Source organism: Lichenostomus cassidix, chromosome 4, assembly GCF_008360975.1.
Source record: "Lichenostomus cassidix isolate B80296 chromosome 4, HeHo_3.0, whole genome shotgun sequence".
In the NCBI taxonomy this organism is placed as follows: Eukaryota; Metazoa; Chordata; class Aves; order Passeriformes; family Meliphagidae; genus Lichenostomus; species Lichenostomus cassidix.
The window spans coordinates 1,321,208-1,337,239 of NC_139484.1; the positions used below are offsets into that span (position 1 = coordinate 1,321,208).

At 59.2% G+C, this 16,032-nt stretch overlaps 2 protein-coding genes and 2 long non-coding RNA genes across 4 annotated transcripts; 1 reads left to right on the forward strand and 3 right to left on the reverse strand.

Annotated features, from left to right (window-relative positions):
- Nucleotides 1-54: 54 nt before the first annotated feature.
- On the reverse strand, nucleotides 55-955 carry LOC146437659 (uncharacterized). The gene is made up of 2 exons (XR_014851462.1): nucleotides 611-955; nucleotides 55-438 (listed from the first exon to the last, which is right to left on the reverse strand). It is a non-coding gene; the product is annotated as an uncharacterized LOC146437659 (long non-coding RNA).
- A 5-nt stretch (nucleotides 956-960) lies between these two features.
- GC (GC vitamin D binding protein) lies at nucleotides 961-5,579 on the forward strand. Its single transcript, XM_085057538.1, has 12 exons — nucleotides 961-1,113; nucleotides 2,205-2,274; nucleotides 2,708-2,840; nucleotides 2,927-3,138; nucleotides 3,327-3,459; nucleotides 3,575-3,669; nucleotides 3,931-4,060; nucleotides 4,160-4,362; nucleotides 4,522-4,654; nucleotides 4,766-4,863; nucleotides 5,104-5,236; nucleotides 5,322-5,579. The coding sequence occupies exons 1-12, from the start codon at nucleotides 1,005-1,007 to the stop codon at nucleotides 5,373-5,375; spliced, it is 1,503 nt and encodes a 500-aa protein (XP_084913664.1). The 5' UTR covers nucleotides 961-1,004; the 3' UTR covers nucleotides 5,376-5,579.
- Nucleotides 1,913-2,807, reverse strand: LOC146437661 (uncharacterized). Its single transcript, XR_014851463.1, has 3 exons — nucleotides 2,675-2,807; nucleotides 2,179-2,318; nucleotides 1,913-2,077 (listed from the first exon to the last, which is right to left on the reverse strand). It is a non-coding gene; the product is annotated as an uncharacterized LOC146437661 (long non-coding RNA).
- Nucleotides 5,580-8,911: 3,332 nt separating the features above from the next.
- Nucleotides 8,912-13,288, reverse strand: BTC (betacellulin). Its single transcript, XM_085057539.1, has 6 exons — nucleotides 13,143-13,288; nucleotides 10,258-10,353; nucleotides 9,881-9,998; nucleotides 9,622-9,765; nucleotides 9,110-9,217; nucleotides 8,912-9,016 (listed from the first exon to the last, which is right to left on the reverse strand). Exons 1-5 carry the CDS (start codon nucleotides 13,216-13,218, stop codon nucleotides 9,112-9,114), a joined length of 540 nt encoding a protein of 179 aa, XP_084913665.1. The 5' UTR covers nucleotides 13,219-13,288; the 3' UTR covers nucleotides 8,912-9,016; nucleotides 9,110-9,111.
- Between the last annotated feature and the right edge of the window lie 2,744 nt (nucleotides 13,289-16,032).

A 16,032-nucleotide genomic window follows, 5' to 3' on the forward strand; every position in this document is an offset into this window, starting at 1 on the left:
GAAAGCGTGACTGGAAGAGTTCATGCATGAGAGTTTACCCAGAAACAGAGCCCATTCCAGGAGTTCCTAATTATTTATTTTCACCTTTCACTCATAAACCATCGAGAACAGGACCATTGTTATCTCCTGCACTGGCAGGATTTGGTCCCAAGCTGCAGCTCACCCTCAGTGCAGAGCACCAGGATAAAAAACTGGGTTCTGCCTTAAAAACCACCTTTGTCTTCATCCCAGGGGATGTGGTCTGAGAGGGAACATCTGGGCTCAGGGGAAGTGCATGGGGCATGGGGAGGTCGAGCAGATTTGGGGGCCAGGGGTCTCACTGCAGCAGTTGGATTTCCATCCCTCCATATTTGCTTCCCTCTCCTCGATTCCCCAGGCAGGACCAGTGAAGACCACTTTGGTTGGATCTTGTCCTCTTCCCAGACTTGGCTTTGTATCCTAGGAGATGACAACATATTGAATTTTCATTCTTCTAGGGACAAAGGGAAAGCTGTGCTGTAAAGAGACCCCACAGAGCTCTCTAAAACACTCCCAGCAGAAATCTGGGATGGGGTTGCAAAACCAGAGACCCCAACCCAGTAGCGGCAGGAATGAAATCCTATGTGCACACCTGGAGCTGAGGCACACTCTGGAGCTGAGCCCAGAGGATAACAGCCAGCATTTCCCAGCACCACCAGCATGTTTGGTGTGATGGCATCCAAAAAAAGGTGTTTCTCCTTCCTCAGGGTTAGATGTTGTCCCAAGTACGTACGGCTTTGCACTCATGGGATGCACTGAACACTTTTCCTGACATATCTCCTCTTGTCATTCATGTTGCTCCCACCATCCCTCACAGATCCTGAGGTTTCGTGGCCACCCATCCCTGTTTTCCCGAGTTAATGATTTAAACCAGTTGGATCTGGGAGGCGCTGGCAGCCAGGCCCCAGGAGGCAGGCCAAGGATGCTTGCCCTCTGGGATTAATCATTCTTCCGGCTGCTGACACTGCCCCCATATAAACGCCGGGATGGGATTCCCGGTGCCGCTTCCCGGCAGGAGGAGGGGAGCCAGCTCCAGCATGAGGGCAGCTCTGGCCCTGCTGCTGCTCTTGGCCGCTGCACACGCGGCACACCGAGGTAAGGCTGTGATCCTGGGGCTTTGCTGGCCCCTGGGGTGAGTGGCATGGGGCTGAGGGCCTCTGTTTCGGTGGTTTTTGGTAGCCTCTCCTCTTCCCAGCCTGCTGCTAAACCCCTGGGCAGGACCAGAGAGGAAAGGGAAGGGGTGGGATGATGGTTTGGTATCTGGGATGCCGCTTCGGGGTGATGCTGAGGGAGAGGACAGAGCTGCAGGGATCAGCTCCTCTTTCTAGAGGTAAATGGGATTTCCTGACCCCCTTGAAAAGTACCATGCATCTGTAAAACTCACCCCTTGAAGGAAAGGATTCTCTGCTGGCCTTTGCTGCCTTCCCAGGTCCACAGGGAATCACCCACCTGCCAAAAAACACCTGAAACTTACCTCTCCCACGTGGCTTTATGGAAGTGAACAGAAATGCCACGAGCTGGGACAGATAGCTGAGATTCCTGCCAGGAAAGAGACCTGCCTTTTCTATGGCTTCCCCTTTTTGGCAACCACTACCCCTTCCCCTGGCCTCCCATTCCCACCAGAGCGATGTGACCCCCAGTGTCACAGCCCAAACCCCTGGGTTTTGTGGGGTGACCCTGCCTGACAGTGCAATCCCAGGAAACACTGGTATCAGTGTTTACCCTGACAGTGCCAAAGTCTGACCCCACAGACTGTGTAACACAAATCGATTGTGTTTTTCCAGGGATGAGAGCATTGCCGGGAATGTCTTCACTGCTGGCTGCTCCGTGGCCTGGTTCCAGAGCTCCCAGCCCTTATGGCTCCCAAGCCCTGCCAGAAAAACCAACCCCACATATTCCAAACTCAAAAATTGCCATGTGATTTACCTGTGGCTCTCCCAGCAGAGAGGGTTTTCTCACTGCCCCTTTCCCTGGCTGCAGAGCTGGAGCAGCAGCCTGGATAGCAGGGATGCTTCTCCCAGACAGGCTGTGCTAACATCTCCCCAGGGACCACAAAATCCTACTTGGGAAAAGAAGTAACAGAGTGAAAAAATGAACAAACCTCGAGTGATTAAAGCACCGTGTTCTGTGGTGGCAGAGCATTTCTTGTTCCCTACTCACAATTCCTCCTTCTCCTGCACTTTCAGGTAGAGCTTATGTCCGGGAGAAAGTCTGCCAGGAATACAGGATGCTGGGCAAGGAGAACTTCCGAACCCTGTAGGTACCTGCTGCTGCCGGTGCCCTCCCAGGACACTTGGTACCTGACCAAGAACAAAAACTGTACATAGAAATCTTGGAAAAGGGAAAATGGATTCAATTCATCAAAAAGGGAAGATGCAATTCACCCCCTGGACTCTGATTGCTCTTAGCAGGAGAAAAGTTTGATTCATTGTTGAACTCCCCAAAACCAAATAAGTGCCTAAATAATTAGGAATTCTAACAGAGCTGACACATAATCCCCTGTAAGTGGCAGCCCCCAGCCTGGAAGCTGTTCCAGTTCTTTCCTGGCAGTTTCCCAAGGAATATGCTGTTACTCCTCTCAGCACCACAGCCAACAGTGTTCAACCCCATTTGGGCAGAACAATAACACGATTTTTGATTGAAGAGAAAGGCTCACCTAACTCTCCCTGTGCTTGCTCCCTGCTCCCAGGACCATCATCGCCAACAGCCGGAAATACTCCAACGGCACCTTCGAGGAGATCAGCCACCTCGTCCGGGAAATCGTCTCCCTAGCCGAGACCTGCTGTGTTGACGGTGCCGACCCCTCCTGCTACGATGCCGGGGTAAGACCGGACAAACCCGGGGAATGGAGCCCTAAACCGGAGCTGGGATGGCGTGGGGTGACCATACCTCCCTCTCCCTCCCGCAGTCCACGGCTCTGTCGGTCAAATCGTGCAGCGCGGACTCGCCCTTCCCGGCGCACCCCGGCACGGCGGAGTGCTGTGCCCATGAGGGGCTGGAGCGCAAGCTGTGCCTGGCTGCCCTGCGGCACCCTCCCCAGCCGCTGCCCCAGTATCTGCAGCCCTCCGACAGGGAGCTGTGCCAGGCCTTCCGCCGCGATCCTAGGGAGTTTGCAGACCGGTAAGCCAGGGTGAGGACAGTGAGCCCAGGTGGGTGCTGGCGCTGGCCGGTGCCCTGAGCTGACAGCTCAGGGTGGTACGCGGAGAGGGCTCCTATCCCTGGACAACCCAAACACCTCCAAAGCCCACTTCTGCTCCCGATCCCCTGATCCCGAGGCGTTGGCTCTGCCTAACCCACCTCTGCCGTAGGTTTCTGTATGAGTACTCCAGCAGCTACAGCCAGGCTCCCCTGCCTGTGCTCCTGAGCTCCACCACCTCCTTCCTCTCCATGGTGTCCACCTGCTGCATCTCCCCTGCTCCCACTCGCTGCTTCCTGAAGGAGGTGAGACCCTTTGGAGCGTTGGGCTCGTCCCCATCCTCACTCCCCTGGAGCTGGGTGAGCACTGTGCTGATGGCCCTGGGAAGAGGAGGACACCTCCATTCTATTTTTGTGGCAGAAACTGGAGAGGAAAACCATCTCGCTACTCACCCTGACGTCAAACCGGATCTGCTCCCGCTTCTCAGCGTACGGGAAGGACAAAGTCACCTTCAGGTACAGGGGGAAATGGCCTTTCCATCCTGGAACAGGGGCCGGGCTGGGAGAGGGTTCCTCTGCAGATCCTGTTTGCAGGCAGCATTCACAAATATAAGCTTTAATTCTGGTGTAAATCCCTGGAGATGCTCCATGCACAGCACAGGTGCAGAGCAAGCCCTGTGCTCCCCATCCCCTCCCTCCCACAGCCCTACTTGGAGCTGTTTCCTGGGAAAGGGGGAACCAAGCCCCCTGAGCCCCCACACCCCCTGTGCTCCCCAGCTACCTGGCCTCGCTGGCTCAGAAGGTTCCCACTGCTCCCTTCGAGGACCTTCTCCCCCTGGCAGAAGGAGCTGCTGAGGTCTCTTCCCAGTGCTGTGACTCGCTGGCCGAGGACTGCATGCAGCAGAAGGTGAGGGAGCCCAGAGCTCACCCCAAAACCAAGTGCTGAGTGTCAGCAGGAGCTCCGGGAGCTGAGGGCAGCTGCACATCCCCTGCTCCCTGTCTGCAGCTGCTGGAGCACACAGCCAAAGTCTGCAGCACGCTGTCAGCCCAGGATGGGCGCTTTGCCAACTGCTGCAAGGGGAAAAACCTGATGGAAAACCATTTCTGCATGCTGACCTTGCCCCCAGCACCTGCTCCCAAGCTGCCAGAGCCATCACAGCCGACCAACGAGGAGCTGTGCGGCAAAGAGGGAGCTCTGCATGTCACCAGGTAAGTGGCACCCGCAGCAGCCAGGTTACAGTCATGCAATAGATATTGTACCACCAGACAGCCCCAGGGGCTGCACAAAGAGGCCAAAAGCAGCCCCCATACAGTTCTGAGGAGCAGGCATAGTAAAATGTCACAGGAGCACTCCTTTTGCCACTCCAGGTCCCTGTTTGAGCTGGCTCGGAGGCACCCCGGCCTCCCTGACGCTGTCCTTGCCAAGCTCTACGACTCCTCTGAGAAACTGCGGGGGCAATGCTGCTCCAGCAAGGACCCTTCCACCTGCTTGGACAGCAAGGTGAGTGCTGCTGGGGCTCTGAGGGCTCATCCTGTTCCCCCTCATCCCTATGCCTCCCAAATCCCCGCAGAGGCTTTTCCCAGCCCCGTGACACCCACCCTGTGCCCCCAGCGCAAGCGGATGGAAGCAGAGCTGCCTCCCTTCCTGGAAAAGGCCAGCCAGCTCTGCGAGCAATACACAGAGCTGACTTTCCTGGAGTTCAAGAAGAGGTAAGCCTTTGCCTTCCCCCCACAAAAAACCCACCTGCATCAGTGGATGCAATACAAATTCGTCTGAAATGCTGAGGATGCACCGACGGAGCTGGTGGGTTTGAGGCTCTGCAGCAGGAAAATAGCAGGAAGAATGCAACAGGGTGTAACAGGCCATCCACACTGCATCCCCCCTCCCCCAAAGCCGTGTGGCTCTGGAATGCCACGCTTCCCACTGCAAGCCCTTTCCCCACGCCGCAGGCTGCGGGAGAGCCTGAGGCAGGCGGAGCCCGAGGCCAGCCCGGCGCAGCTGGAGCAGCTCTTGGAGCAGAGAGTGTCCTTCGCCTCCAGCTGCTGCCTCCCGGATGCTTCCCCGCTGCTCTGCGCTTCCAAGGTACAGCCGTGGCTCCTGCAGCCTGCACTGCTGCCAGGCCACAGCCACAGCCAGGGCTGCCCCTTGGCCCTTCCCTCTTTTCCAGGTGAGCTCGGAGCTGGGAGAGGTGTGCAAGCAGCAGCCCTGCCTGCTGGGATAGGGACAGTGCCGGCAGCAGGGATGGATTCTCCAGGCCTGCACAGAGGGAGGCTGAGCTCTGTGGGCACACAGGAATGGGGGACATGGAAAGGGAGCCAAAGGGAGCTGGGCTGGAGGACGTGTGGCAGATGGAAGGTGACACTGAGCCCGCAGCTCCCTGCCACCCTCGTGTTCCTGACGCCAAAATAAAGATAGGAAAAGTCTGCTCGCTGCTGCTGGAAAGGCTTTCTTTCTGCACCCCCGGGTGGTGGGGTGGGTGGGACAGGAGCATGGCTGTGCCTCCCGAGGCAGGGAGAGGTGCCAGCCCTAATCCTGGGAGCCAAAGCTCTGCCAAACCAAGCAAAACCAGTGAAAAATCTCATCAAATGCCCCCCAAGACAGCAGTCTGTGGATATTGGGGTATTTGGCTACCTGAAGGCAACAGCCCATCAGCTGAGAGGACCCTGGGCACCCCAAGCCCCCTGCAGCCTCCCCAGCTACCCAGCTGAGCCCTCCCCACCACAGCTGGGGTTTTGGGGGAGCTGCAGGCGAAGCAGCCCTGGGTTGGGAGGATTTCCAGACAGGAAGACAACAGAACAATTCCCTGACCCTGAATGTGCAGCTTTGTGTACAACAAATGGGACAGAGAGAAGCAGACAAGAGCACCTGAGTGTGCAGAGATGAAGAATCAAGTTCCACCAGAGTGATAAAACAGGGATGAGCCAAATACAAGGAGAGCTCCCCATTCCAACCAGCTCGTCCCTGTACTGGGGAGTGTTGGCAGCCCCTGGATCACTGCTGGCTTTCCCTAGAGAGTGAGAAACAAGATGGATTTGGCTGGCATGGTCCCTGCCAATCCCATGCCAGAGCCCCTCTTATTTTGGGGGACACAAGGAGAGAGAAAGGATCCTTTTTTGTCCAAGGATCCCACTGACCTGACATGGGACCTGCTGCACTGGAGCAGGAAAACCACTGATGCCAAGACACTGGATCCACCCACCACCCTCAGGTTGCGGCCTCCCTTTGGCATTTCTTATCCAAAACAATAATTTCCCATTTTTCTAATTATTTTGAATTCTACTCAATTGATAATTTGGGTTTCACCTTGTTCTGATGTGGTGAGTGACCCACATCTCATCCCTGTACTCAGCCTTGCATCCTTCCAATTCCAGATGGTATTCCCTCTGGCAATCCCCTCAGGGTAAGGGCTAACAATTCCAGTGACCTTCTGGGATTCCAAAGAAAACCTGAGAAATGCCATTAAGCCAGCCAAGGACATCTCTGCCCTGTGACACCATCGCTGCTTACAGGGGAAAAAAACACCCAAAAAGACTCAACTGCTGTTCAAAACAACATAAATCCCAATTCCCTTACTCAGACCAGCTGATTCCTGGGACAGTCCAGGCTGCTCCTGCCTGATGCCAGCCAGCATCACCTGCCCAGGGGTTCCATCCAGCCCTTGCCACACTGGGCATAAACTGCTCGTCTTTTCCACTCTCCATTGTGCTGTGGATATTCATTTGGTTTTTTACATTAATTTTATTTGCCAGGTCTCCTTCCTCCTGCCCTCGCCGCTGTGACATGCACGAGGTGGATTCACCTCCTGCCTTTTCATCCCTCCAGCTCTCTAAGCCATTCCCAAAAATGCCAAGGAAGGAGCAAAGCCCCTGACTCAGTTGTCTGATGGTTTGTTTTTTTTAAATCCCCATCCTTGTTGCTCAGCACAACACTTCCTATCCGATCTGTTCACTCCCCAGGCACTCATCAGGTTACAGCAGGAATTCAGTGGCAATGCAGGAATTCCAGGGTGGCATCCAGGGGAGCAACACTTCATTCCAACCAGGGAATAGAGGGCTGTGATGGGGAAAACCTGACAGGAATTACTCGAGGCACTGAAACCCCAGCTCTGAATAAAATGGCTCCAACAGTTACCTGGCCAGGGCTCCAAAAAGCATTCCAAAAATGACTGGAAGTGTTAGCTTTTTCCACCTCTGAGACCTGCAGGGCTGCTTGATTTCCCAGTGCTTGCTTTTCCCAGCTCTTTTGGGACAGCAGCATCCCAGCCACCAACTTCAACCACCCAAAAACCACACAGGAAAAAGACTCGTACCTCTCCTGATTTTATTTGTCTCCCAGACAGCGTACTTCCTACGTTCCCAGGAAGAGCAGCAAGCCTTTTCCTTTTGGTTGAGTCCCCACAGCCAGGCCCAGCCAGGCCTGGGGCAAACCAGCCATTTATATGGGGAATCAGCTCAGGTGCTGCTGGTGCCACTCAGCTCACATCAGAGCTTCCAGCAGCTGTGTGGAATCTAGAATCCATTTCCCCATGCTGGACCCTGGGGAAGGAGGTGCCCAAAAAAACTGTCCCTTGGCTCCTCAGGGCTGTGCTCCTTGCCTGGACACTGGCATGAGCCTTCCACAGCCACATGGCATGGCTGGGGCCACCAACAGCTGCACACAAAGTGGCACCACCATGTCCAGCTGGAATGGCTGTCCTGCTGACACAGAGCCTGTGGGAACTCGTGCACATCCCCGGGGTGGCCTCTGCTCTCCCCACGGCACGCTCTGAGCTGAAAAAGAAGGTTTTCAGTCCCAGGAGGGCTTCACACAGCCCCAGAGCCACCCCAAGCCCCCACTGCAGCAGCTGATGCTGCCACCTCCAGCTGCCAGCCGTCCGGCCGTGAGGATGGCACTGGGCAGGAGCAAAGGGCTGCAGCTCAGTGCCAACCAGTTCCCCCAGCAGCTGCTCCCACACTCACCACTTCGAGCTCGTTCCTGTAAAGCCAGTGCCAGGCTGGAGGGTCTGTGCTGCTCTGGCAGAGAGCTGGGCAGAGGGAAGCAGCCGCTGCCGTGTCGGCAGAACGGAGCCGGTGGCAGGAGGGGTCACTGACACCCCGGGACACTCCCAGCGCCACTGCTCCCAGTGTCCCCAGCACCGCGTGGGAAAGGCGGCATGCAGAGCCCCCCGGCCGGTGCCCAGCTCGCAGGGTCAGTGCCAAACCCAGCGGGAGAGTCCCGGGGAGCTCGCGGCGTGTCCCGCACCGAGGGCAGGGAAACAAAGCATCACCTCCCGGGCACCGGAGCCCGCAGCGCGGGGAGACGGCAGCGAGCGGCCCCGCTTCGCCCAGCTCTGCCCCCCTTCTCACCTGTTCACCACCACCTCCTTTGCCCGCTTGCCCTCACCCGGTGCCGCCCCGGAACACCGAGACGCCCCTGGCTCTCTCCCGCCGGCTGTGGGGATGGGTGGAGCTCCGGAGGATCCCCGGGCAGCCGTGAGGGCACGGCGGCTGTGGCGGCAATGGGAGCAGAACCAGCACAGCCTCTAGCCCGCCCGGAACGGGACCCTGAGCCCGGCAGAGCTCCTCGGAGCCAGAGCCAGGAGCGGGACGGAGGCGCCGCCGTTCTCGCGCCCTCGTGTGGCCATAGTGGGTATCGCAGGCGGGGCGCCCCCGAGCCCTGCCCGGCGCAGCTCGTGTCGCCGTCTGGCGGACGCATAGCGGTACTGCAGCCCCCGCCGGTAGCGTCACCCGCACCCTAAGGACATTGGCGACACGCGGACACCTTTCCGTCACCCCTTTATTCGAGCCGCTGCATATTTTAGCCCTCGCCCATGGAGCCAGCCGGTGCTGGTGTCCGGGACCCGCCCGCAGGTACCGGGAGCTCCTGTGGAGACAGCGCAGCCCGTGGGCCTCAGCACCCACCCCATTCCGGGTCTCTGGTCACATCGGCTCGCGTGACACCCCCGGTGCCCTGCACCTTCACGCAATGCCCGTTTCCCGAACTTCTTCGCTTCTGGAAGGTGAATTCTTGTTTAACGTTTCCATCTCTGCTGACTTTCTCTTCCTACGCTGCCTCCGACAGTGGCTTGACAGGGTGGGAAAATAACAAATTTAACAAAACCCAAAAACATACAAACAAAACAAACAAAAACAAACAAAAATTAACAAACAAAGAGGGAGAATGAGGCATGCCAGTGATTTTCCTCCCTCTCCCTCGCAGATCTTTTACCCTGCAGAAGATCCATATGGGATCACATCTGGTTTCCAGCCCCAAAGGAATGTCTCAGGCACCTACCAGCACCTGCAGAACCATGTCCCACCAGCCTGGGGCAACCCAAATTCAACCTGCCTGGAGCCAGTGGAGCTGGGCAGAATTTGCTTTCTCCCTCCCCCCCTTTCCTTCTCTTCCCTTTTTTTTCCCTTCCCTTCCCTTCCCTTCCCTTCCCTTCCCATTCCCATTCCCATTCCCCTTCCCATTCCCCCGCGTACCGACTGCAGAGGCAGATGCCGACGGCGAGGATGATAAGGACGAGAATGGCGATCAGGGAGATGATGATGATCTGGTCCTGGTCCCCTCGCAGGTAGAACAGATCCACCCTCTCGCAGCGAGACCCGGTGTAGCCTCGCTCGCACCTGACCCGGGGCACAGGGGAGGCAGAGGGTCCCAAAAGCTGCCATGGTGCCCGTGCCCCCTCACCCTGCTCTTCCGGGGAGGACGGGCACAGCACCCCACCCCGTGGTGACTTACACACAAGCTGGCGCCTGCTCTGCCACAACGAAGCGACACCTCCCTTTGACACAGTAGTGCTGGTACTCCTCCGGGCACCGGGAGAAGTGGCTCTGCCGCCGCAGCTGTGTCCCGTTCCCTGAGGGTGACAAGGACAAAGGATTCCCCCGGAGGGTGACAGTTCTGCCCAGAGGCAGCAGCATCCCGGAGCTGGTCCATCCCCGCGGTGGGTCCGAACCCGGCTGGTTTACAGACAGCTGCCCGCACGGGTGTCCTTCGTTTTCCGGCCCGGGGATGCACACAGCTGTGCTAGACAAAACACCGGCCGATCCGCCATCCCGGCCTGCTCCCTCCCAACGCCTCCCGCTCCCCCTCACAGCCTCGCAGCACCCCCTTACCTGTGCATCCCCTGGCCGTGCCGCAGGTGAGCTCCTCCGTGCCCTGGCCGACCGTGACGTTGGTGTCAGCGCTCACGCAGCTGAAGAGCGACAAGCCTGGAGCACAGCGGGTGAGGCTCAGAGCGGGACCCCCAGCACCCCCACCAGCACCCCGCCAGAGGCACGGGGAGCGGGTTGGCAACATGCTCTGCAGCTGCGCCCGCGGCCCCCCTTCCCTGGCAGAATCAGCTTTTCTCCAGGGCCAGGGGAAGGGAAAGCCGGTCCCCGCCTGCTGCCTGCACCCACCAACGCCCCAGCACGGAGGTCTGGGAGGCAGCGTGGTGGGTTTTGGACCACACAGCTCAGCCAGCTGCTCCTCTGCCCAGGCAGGATGCAGGGAGGGATCCCCAGAGAGAGCCGGAATGATGGAATCATTGATTGGTTTGGGTTGGAAGGGGCTGTAAAGTTCATCTCGTTCCAACCCTGCTGCCATGGCCTGAGACACGTTCCACTAGACCAGGTTGCTCCAAGCCCTGTGCAGATTCGCCTCGGACACTTCCAGAGATGAGGCAGCCACAGCTCCTCTGGATAATCTATGCCAGGGCCTCCCCACCCTCACAGGGGAGAATTCCTTCCCAGTATCTAATCTAAAGCTGCCCTTTGTCAGTACGAAGCCGTTCCCCTTTGTCCTGTCACTCCGTGCCCATGCGACAAGTCCCTCCGCAGTTCTGTCGGAGCTCCTGTGGGCACTGCAAGGTGCTCTAAGGTCTCCCCGGAGCCCAGCACAAACCGGGCCAGCAAAGAGGCCACCGCGCTCTCCGTGGCCACGGGGTGAAACCGAGAGGCGGCTGTGCCCGGCGCGTCACGGCGGCGGTAACCGGATCGCTGGCATACCAGCACTGACTCAGCACGGCCCCGCTCCCAGCCCGGCCCTCCCCAGGGATTCACCCGCCGCCGCGGCACCCAGGGAGCGGGGACAGGTCCTGCCTGACGGGGCAGGGCGCTGGGTGGCTCCCGCCGAGGTGGCACGCCGAGGAGGGGCTGCTGCCATCCCGGGTGGGTGCACTCTGAGGCTTCCCAGAGGCGGGAGAGTTTGCGCAGCCAAATCCTGGCAGCCTCGTCTCCTGCTACCTGTTTCTTCACCGGCCCTTCGGAACCTTGGGAACAGCGGTGGGAGCTGCCCAGCCAAGCCTCCGGAGTCCCCCCCATGCCACGGCAGGGACATTCCCAGCACACACGTCCCTCCTGGCTATATATAGCCACCACCGCGCTAATGACGTGCTCTGGGTAGCAGAGCTCCGAGAGAGCCCGGCGGGGAGGAAACGGAGCCCACCGCCCCACCCCGGGCCGGCAGCAGGGTGGGATCTGCCTGGCGGGAGCCAGGGATGAGCCATGGGGCGGCTGTCCCCCGGGATCCAGCTGTGGGCGGCGTGGGCACGCGGCGGGGCAGGGAGGGAAGCTGACTTCACTCCCGGTGACCGAGTTCACAGCTCGGCATGGAAAGATCCCCACCAAGCTGAGCTCCCCACCCTTATTGCAACCAGATGCTGAGTTCTGGCATCCTCCGGGCTGGCAGCCCCTTGGCAGGACCGCCCTGGTGGCAGCGCCAGCTCCAGAGGGAGGGGGGCTGTGCTGCCCCACACCCGCCTCGCAGCACCCAGCAGCTGCAGGTGCAAACACCCTCATCTCTTTGAGGCACGAGAGACTGGCTCCACTATCTAGGGCTGCACCCTTTCCTGAGCAGCCAGAGATAACCCTGGGAAGTATCCCAAACATTGGATTATTTTGCTCTTAACACCCCCGTGCTCTCCCAGGAAAGCCGAAACTGCAGGAGAGCAACCACCCAGGGTATTGCCATGGTCTGATGGGACACACCAGCTCCAAACCAGGTCACCTACCCTTGGTTTCCTCCTGCCAGCACAGGTTTGGCAGGTTTTGCCAAGCACTGTCACCAGCCCATCCAAAGGGCCAAACCCAAACTGCACCCTTGCAGAGAGAAAAGCTCCCCCAAAATCCCAACGCTGGCACTCTCTGCCAGGGAGGGTGCCAGCTGTCCAGCCCTATCTGTGGTTATTTCCTGCCAGCCACGAGCAGACACCTGTCTGCAGCTTCCTGTGTCCCAAAAACTTAGGAACTACATGGGAATGCTCACACAGATGTGTACTGAGTTGGCACTGGTCCCCGCCCCCTGCATGCCCCATTCCTGGCACTGCCAAGGGTGGCTGTGGGCACTCAGGTACCCAGGAGCAGTGTCCCCACCATCAACAGGTGGGAAAAGCATCCCAGTCCTACTCCAGGATCCAGGCGGGACATCCCGGCCCCGTGCTGGCCCCAAGTGATCCAGGGATTCAGAGGAGAGAGCAGCACGGGAATGGAATGGTGGGGAGTTCCAGGATGGGACCTGGGGTCATATGGGGAGCCCAGGGACAGGACTGGGTAAACACCAGGCTGGGCATGGAGGAAGGGCTGGGATGGGATTGTCCAGGGGGGCAGAGGGAGTCACTGGGATGGGACGGGAGAAACACCAGGGTGAACACTGGGATGGGACAGGGATCAAGATGGGGTGCAACAAGCGGGGGACACAAGGGTTCAGCAGAATGGCGTCGGGGGACCACCGGGACAGGCAGGGGGGAGCACCGGGATGGGACCGGGAGGCAGGTGCAGGATCCTCAGCCTGGGGCCGGGAAGCAGCGGGATGGGATAGGGGCAGCACCGGGACCAGCGAGAAGACGGGCCCGGGACAGCGGGTGACACCGGGCTGGGACAGTGGAAGCGACACCGTGCAGAGACGCGGAGCACCGTGCAGGGGCGGGGAGCACCGGGCCGGGACAGGGAGGAACACCCTGCCGGCCCCTGGGTATCCCGGGACCGGGCTGGTGGCGGGGCAGGGGGACCCCCGTGCTTACCGGAGGCGAGGGCCAGGCAGAGCAGCAGGGTACTGGGGCCGCCGCCCGGAGCCGGGGCCGCCGCCGCTGCCTCCATGCGCGCCGCCGCCTCCTGCCCGGTGCCCGGTGCCCGGCGGCTGCGGCGGGGCGGGACGGGGGCGGCCGCTCGGGCACCACCGCCCTCCTCCTCCTCCTCCTCCTCCTGCGCCTCGCCTCCTCCAGCTGCGCGGCTCCCACCCCGCCGGAGCCCTCCCTTGGCGGTCTGGCGGTGTCCCCCCGGCGTGTCCGTGTGTCCCACCCACGCGTGTCCCACCTCGCACCAGCCACGCCTGGCCCCGTCCTGCCGAGAGGCGTTAAGCAGATGCCTCATCCCAGATCGTGGGGATTTGGGCAGCCAGTGGGATCCCCCATCCTGCCATCCCGTGCTCTGAGAAGGGCTCCGGGGATCCCTTTTCCACAAGGACAGAGGGAGTGCACCCAAGTCCAGCCTCACCTCCCCAAAGCCATTTATCCCTGGCCAGCCTGCTGTGGAAAGGTAGATTTATTCATAGCGAGCAGCTATAAAACACCCTCCCAAGGGCCTTGGCAGGGAATTAAGCTGTCTCCAAATTATTCTGCAGGGGTCTGTGCCTCTGCACAAGCCCTCTGCACGCTGGCCTTGGGGTGTATTCTTTGCCTCGGGGTGTTTTTTTTGCCCCGGGGTGTGTGGGAGGATGTTTCTGGTCCCCTGAGTGACACCTTGAGGATCAGAAGAGACCCACAGGGGTGAAGGTGTCCCCCAGACGCTGGCGCGTCCCCTTCTGCCACCTGAGGTTGCTCGGTCGGGATGCTTTGCCATGGGCGGGTGCTGTCCTGGCTCCAAGGAAAGCCGAGGAGCTTCTCCCGGCAAAGAGGGGCGCGGGCGCAGGCAGGGAGGGGCGGTGGAGCTGCTGCCGGCCCCGTGTCGTTACAGCACGAATTAAGGTGGAAATGAAAGACTGGAAAGAACGGGTGACCTCAAACCGCAAGCTGGCAGCTATTAATGCAAGTGCTGGCAGCCACCCAGCCATGCCATTTGGCCGCTGGCCAGGGGGTGAGCAAGCTCCCTCAGCCCCGGCCAGCCAAAAATTCCTGCTGCAAGCTCCGGCACACCGGTACGGCCGGCCCCTCGGCTCACGGCCACCCCGGCTCACGGCCAGCGGCCCCCCAAAAGCAGGCTGGGCGTGATAAACCACCAGGATGCTGCAAAAGCTCTTCTGGGGACTTGGGCAGGACCAGCAAGACGGGCAGCTGGCACCAGGATGTGGCACAGGGCCACCCAAGAGGAGCTGGCTTCATCCCGGTGGGGTGGGCAAAGGCAGGGAGCAGGCAGCTAAAAATCCTTGCGCCCACCAAAAGAAAACTATTTCCCTCCAGCATCCTTCATATCTGGATAAATCTGGTGGGGGAAAGCATTTTAAAGATATTTGAAAAGAGCTGGAGCCTCAGGAGAGATGTCACCAGGGGCAATGGTTTCCAATCTCCGGTAGCAATAGGAAAATGTTGGCAGAAGTTATCCCCAAAAAAGGACCTCTCCCTGGCCGTGTGTCCTCTGCTCTACTGAGGCGACTCCCATGCTCGGAGGACCAGACATAGGTGACCAGCAGGTGGCAGCTGGAGCCCAAGGCTGGTGGCCCTCAGGGGTGTTCCAGGCTTCCCGCAGCCCTTGGCACCCCAACACCTAGCTCGGGCATGGCGTTCTCACCCAAGGCCACCGCGAGGAGCAGCGGCTGTGCCCAGCCCTTCCCCTCCCCTCCACAAACTCCTGCCCGTGGAAGCATGCGGCACCATCAACAATAACAACAACAAAAAAAGATGTGAGATGAGAAGCAGGGAGATTATCGTGCTGTTCCCACGGCACCAAGCTCCCGCAGCAGTAACAGCATTATTTTTCCTCCTCCCAAGCAGAGGAAAGGTTTCAAGGAGAGCTGAGGTGCTGATATCACCCAACACCAGTCTGCCTCACGAATGCCAGCTGACTTGGATTTTGTGTCCTGCTGTTTTGGGCCCAGAGCCAGAATCCATCCTGAGAAAATGCCACACAACACAACAGAATAGAGGGCTGAGTAACCCCAGTTAAAGATAGCTTGGCCACAGCCTGGGCTCCATGAATCCTTTTCCATAGTGAGCATGCAAAAGCCTGGAGAAGATGAGTTCAGCCTGAAAATATTTCACCCACAGCACAGCTCTTTCCAGAAGGAGAGAGGTAAAAAAGTGGTCCTTGTGCCTCCTGCTGTGCCACAGGTGTCTCCTGGCTGTGTCCTTTGGGCACTGGGAGCTGCATTTCCATGCTTGTGCCATGGAAAGCCAGTACCCTGGCTGCCTGGCTCTGGCCTGACTCCCCTTGATTCATGTACCTGGGTTGTCCCACCACCCAGGCACCAGACCCCTGGATGCAGCTGACAAGGGGATCCCCAGGAAGGTCCAGAGAAATGGAATCACAGAACAGTTTAGTTTGCAAGGTACCTTAAAGCTCATGCAGTTCCAATCCCTTGCCATGGGCAGGGAAGGACACCTTCCACTACCCCAGGTTGCTTCAAGCCTCGTCCAACCTAGCCTTGGACACTTCCAGGGATGGGGCAGCCACAGCTTCTCTGGACAAACTTTTGCCAGGACATCACCTTTATATTCAGGCAGGAGCTGCCATGGCCCTGAGGAGGAAGAGGGACAAGTGGCAATGACACAGGGCTGGCTGCTGCATGAGCACCCCATGCCTGGTCCTCTGTGTAATGCCCACTGACAGCGTGTGACACTCAGCAGCCAGTCCCAGTGCCTTGTCCCAGGGCAGGATGACTGTTCCCACCACCCAGCCGCAGCGCTGCCCCCTGCGCGGTCTGCGCAGTGCCCCACGCTCAGTCCCTGCCGCCCACCGGTGATGCCGCCCCGGCACCCA

Excerpts from the sequence above, each read along its gene's own strand:
- GC (XM_085057538.1), top strand. The coding sequence starts at position 1,005 with ATGGGATTCCCGGTGCCGCTTCCCGGCAGGAGGAGGGGAGCCAGCTCC. Across the intron at positions 2,841-2,926 it reads CCTCCTGCTACGATGCCGGG|TCCACGGCTCTGTCGGTCAA; the intron begins GTAAGACCGGAC and ends TCCCTCCCGCAG. Across the intron at positions 4,363-4,521 it reads GGAGCTCTGCATGTCACCAG|GTCCCTGTTTGAGCTGGCTC; the intron begins GTAAGTGGCACC and ends TTGCCACTCCAG.
- BTC (XM_085057539.1), bottom strand. The coding sequence starts at position 13,218 with ATGGAGGCAGCGGCGGCGGCCCCGGCTCCGGGCGGCGGCCCCAGTACC. Across the intron at positions 9,766-9,880 it reads GAGCAGGCGCCAGCTTGTGT|GTGCGAGCGAGGCTACACCG; the intron begins GTAAGTCACCAC and ends GCCCCGGGTCAG. Across the intron at positions 9,218-9,621 it reads GGCATCTGCCTCTGCAGTCG|CCACTGTCGGAGGCAGCGTA; the intron begins GTACGCGGGGGA and ends CACCCTGTCAAG.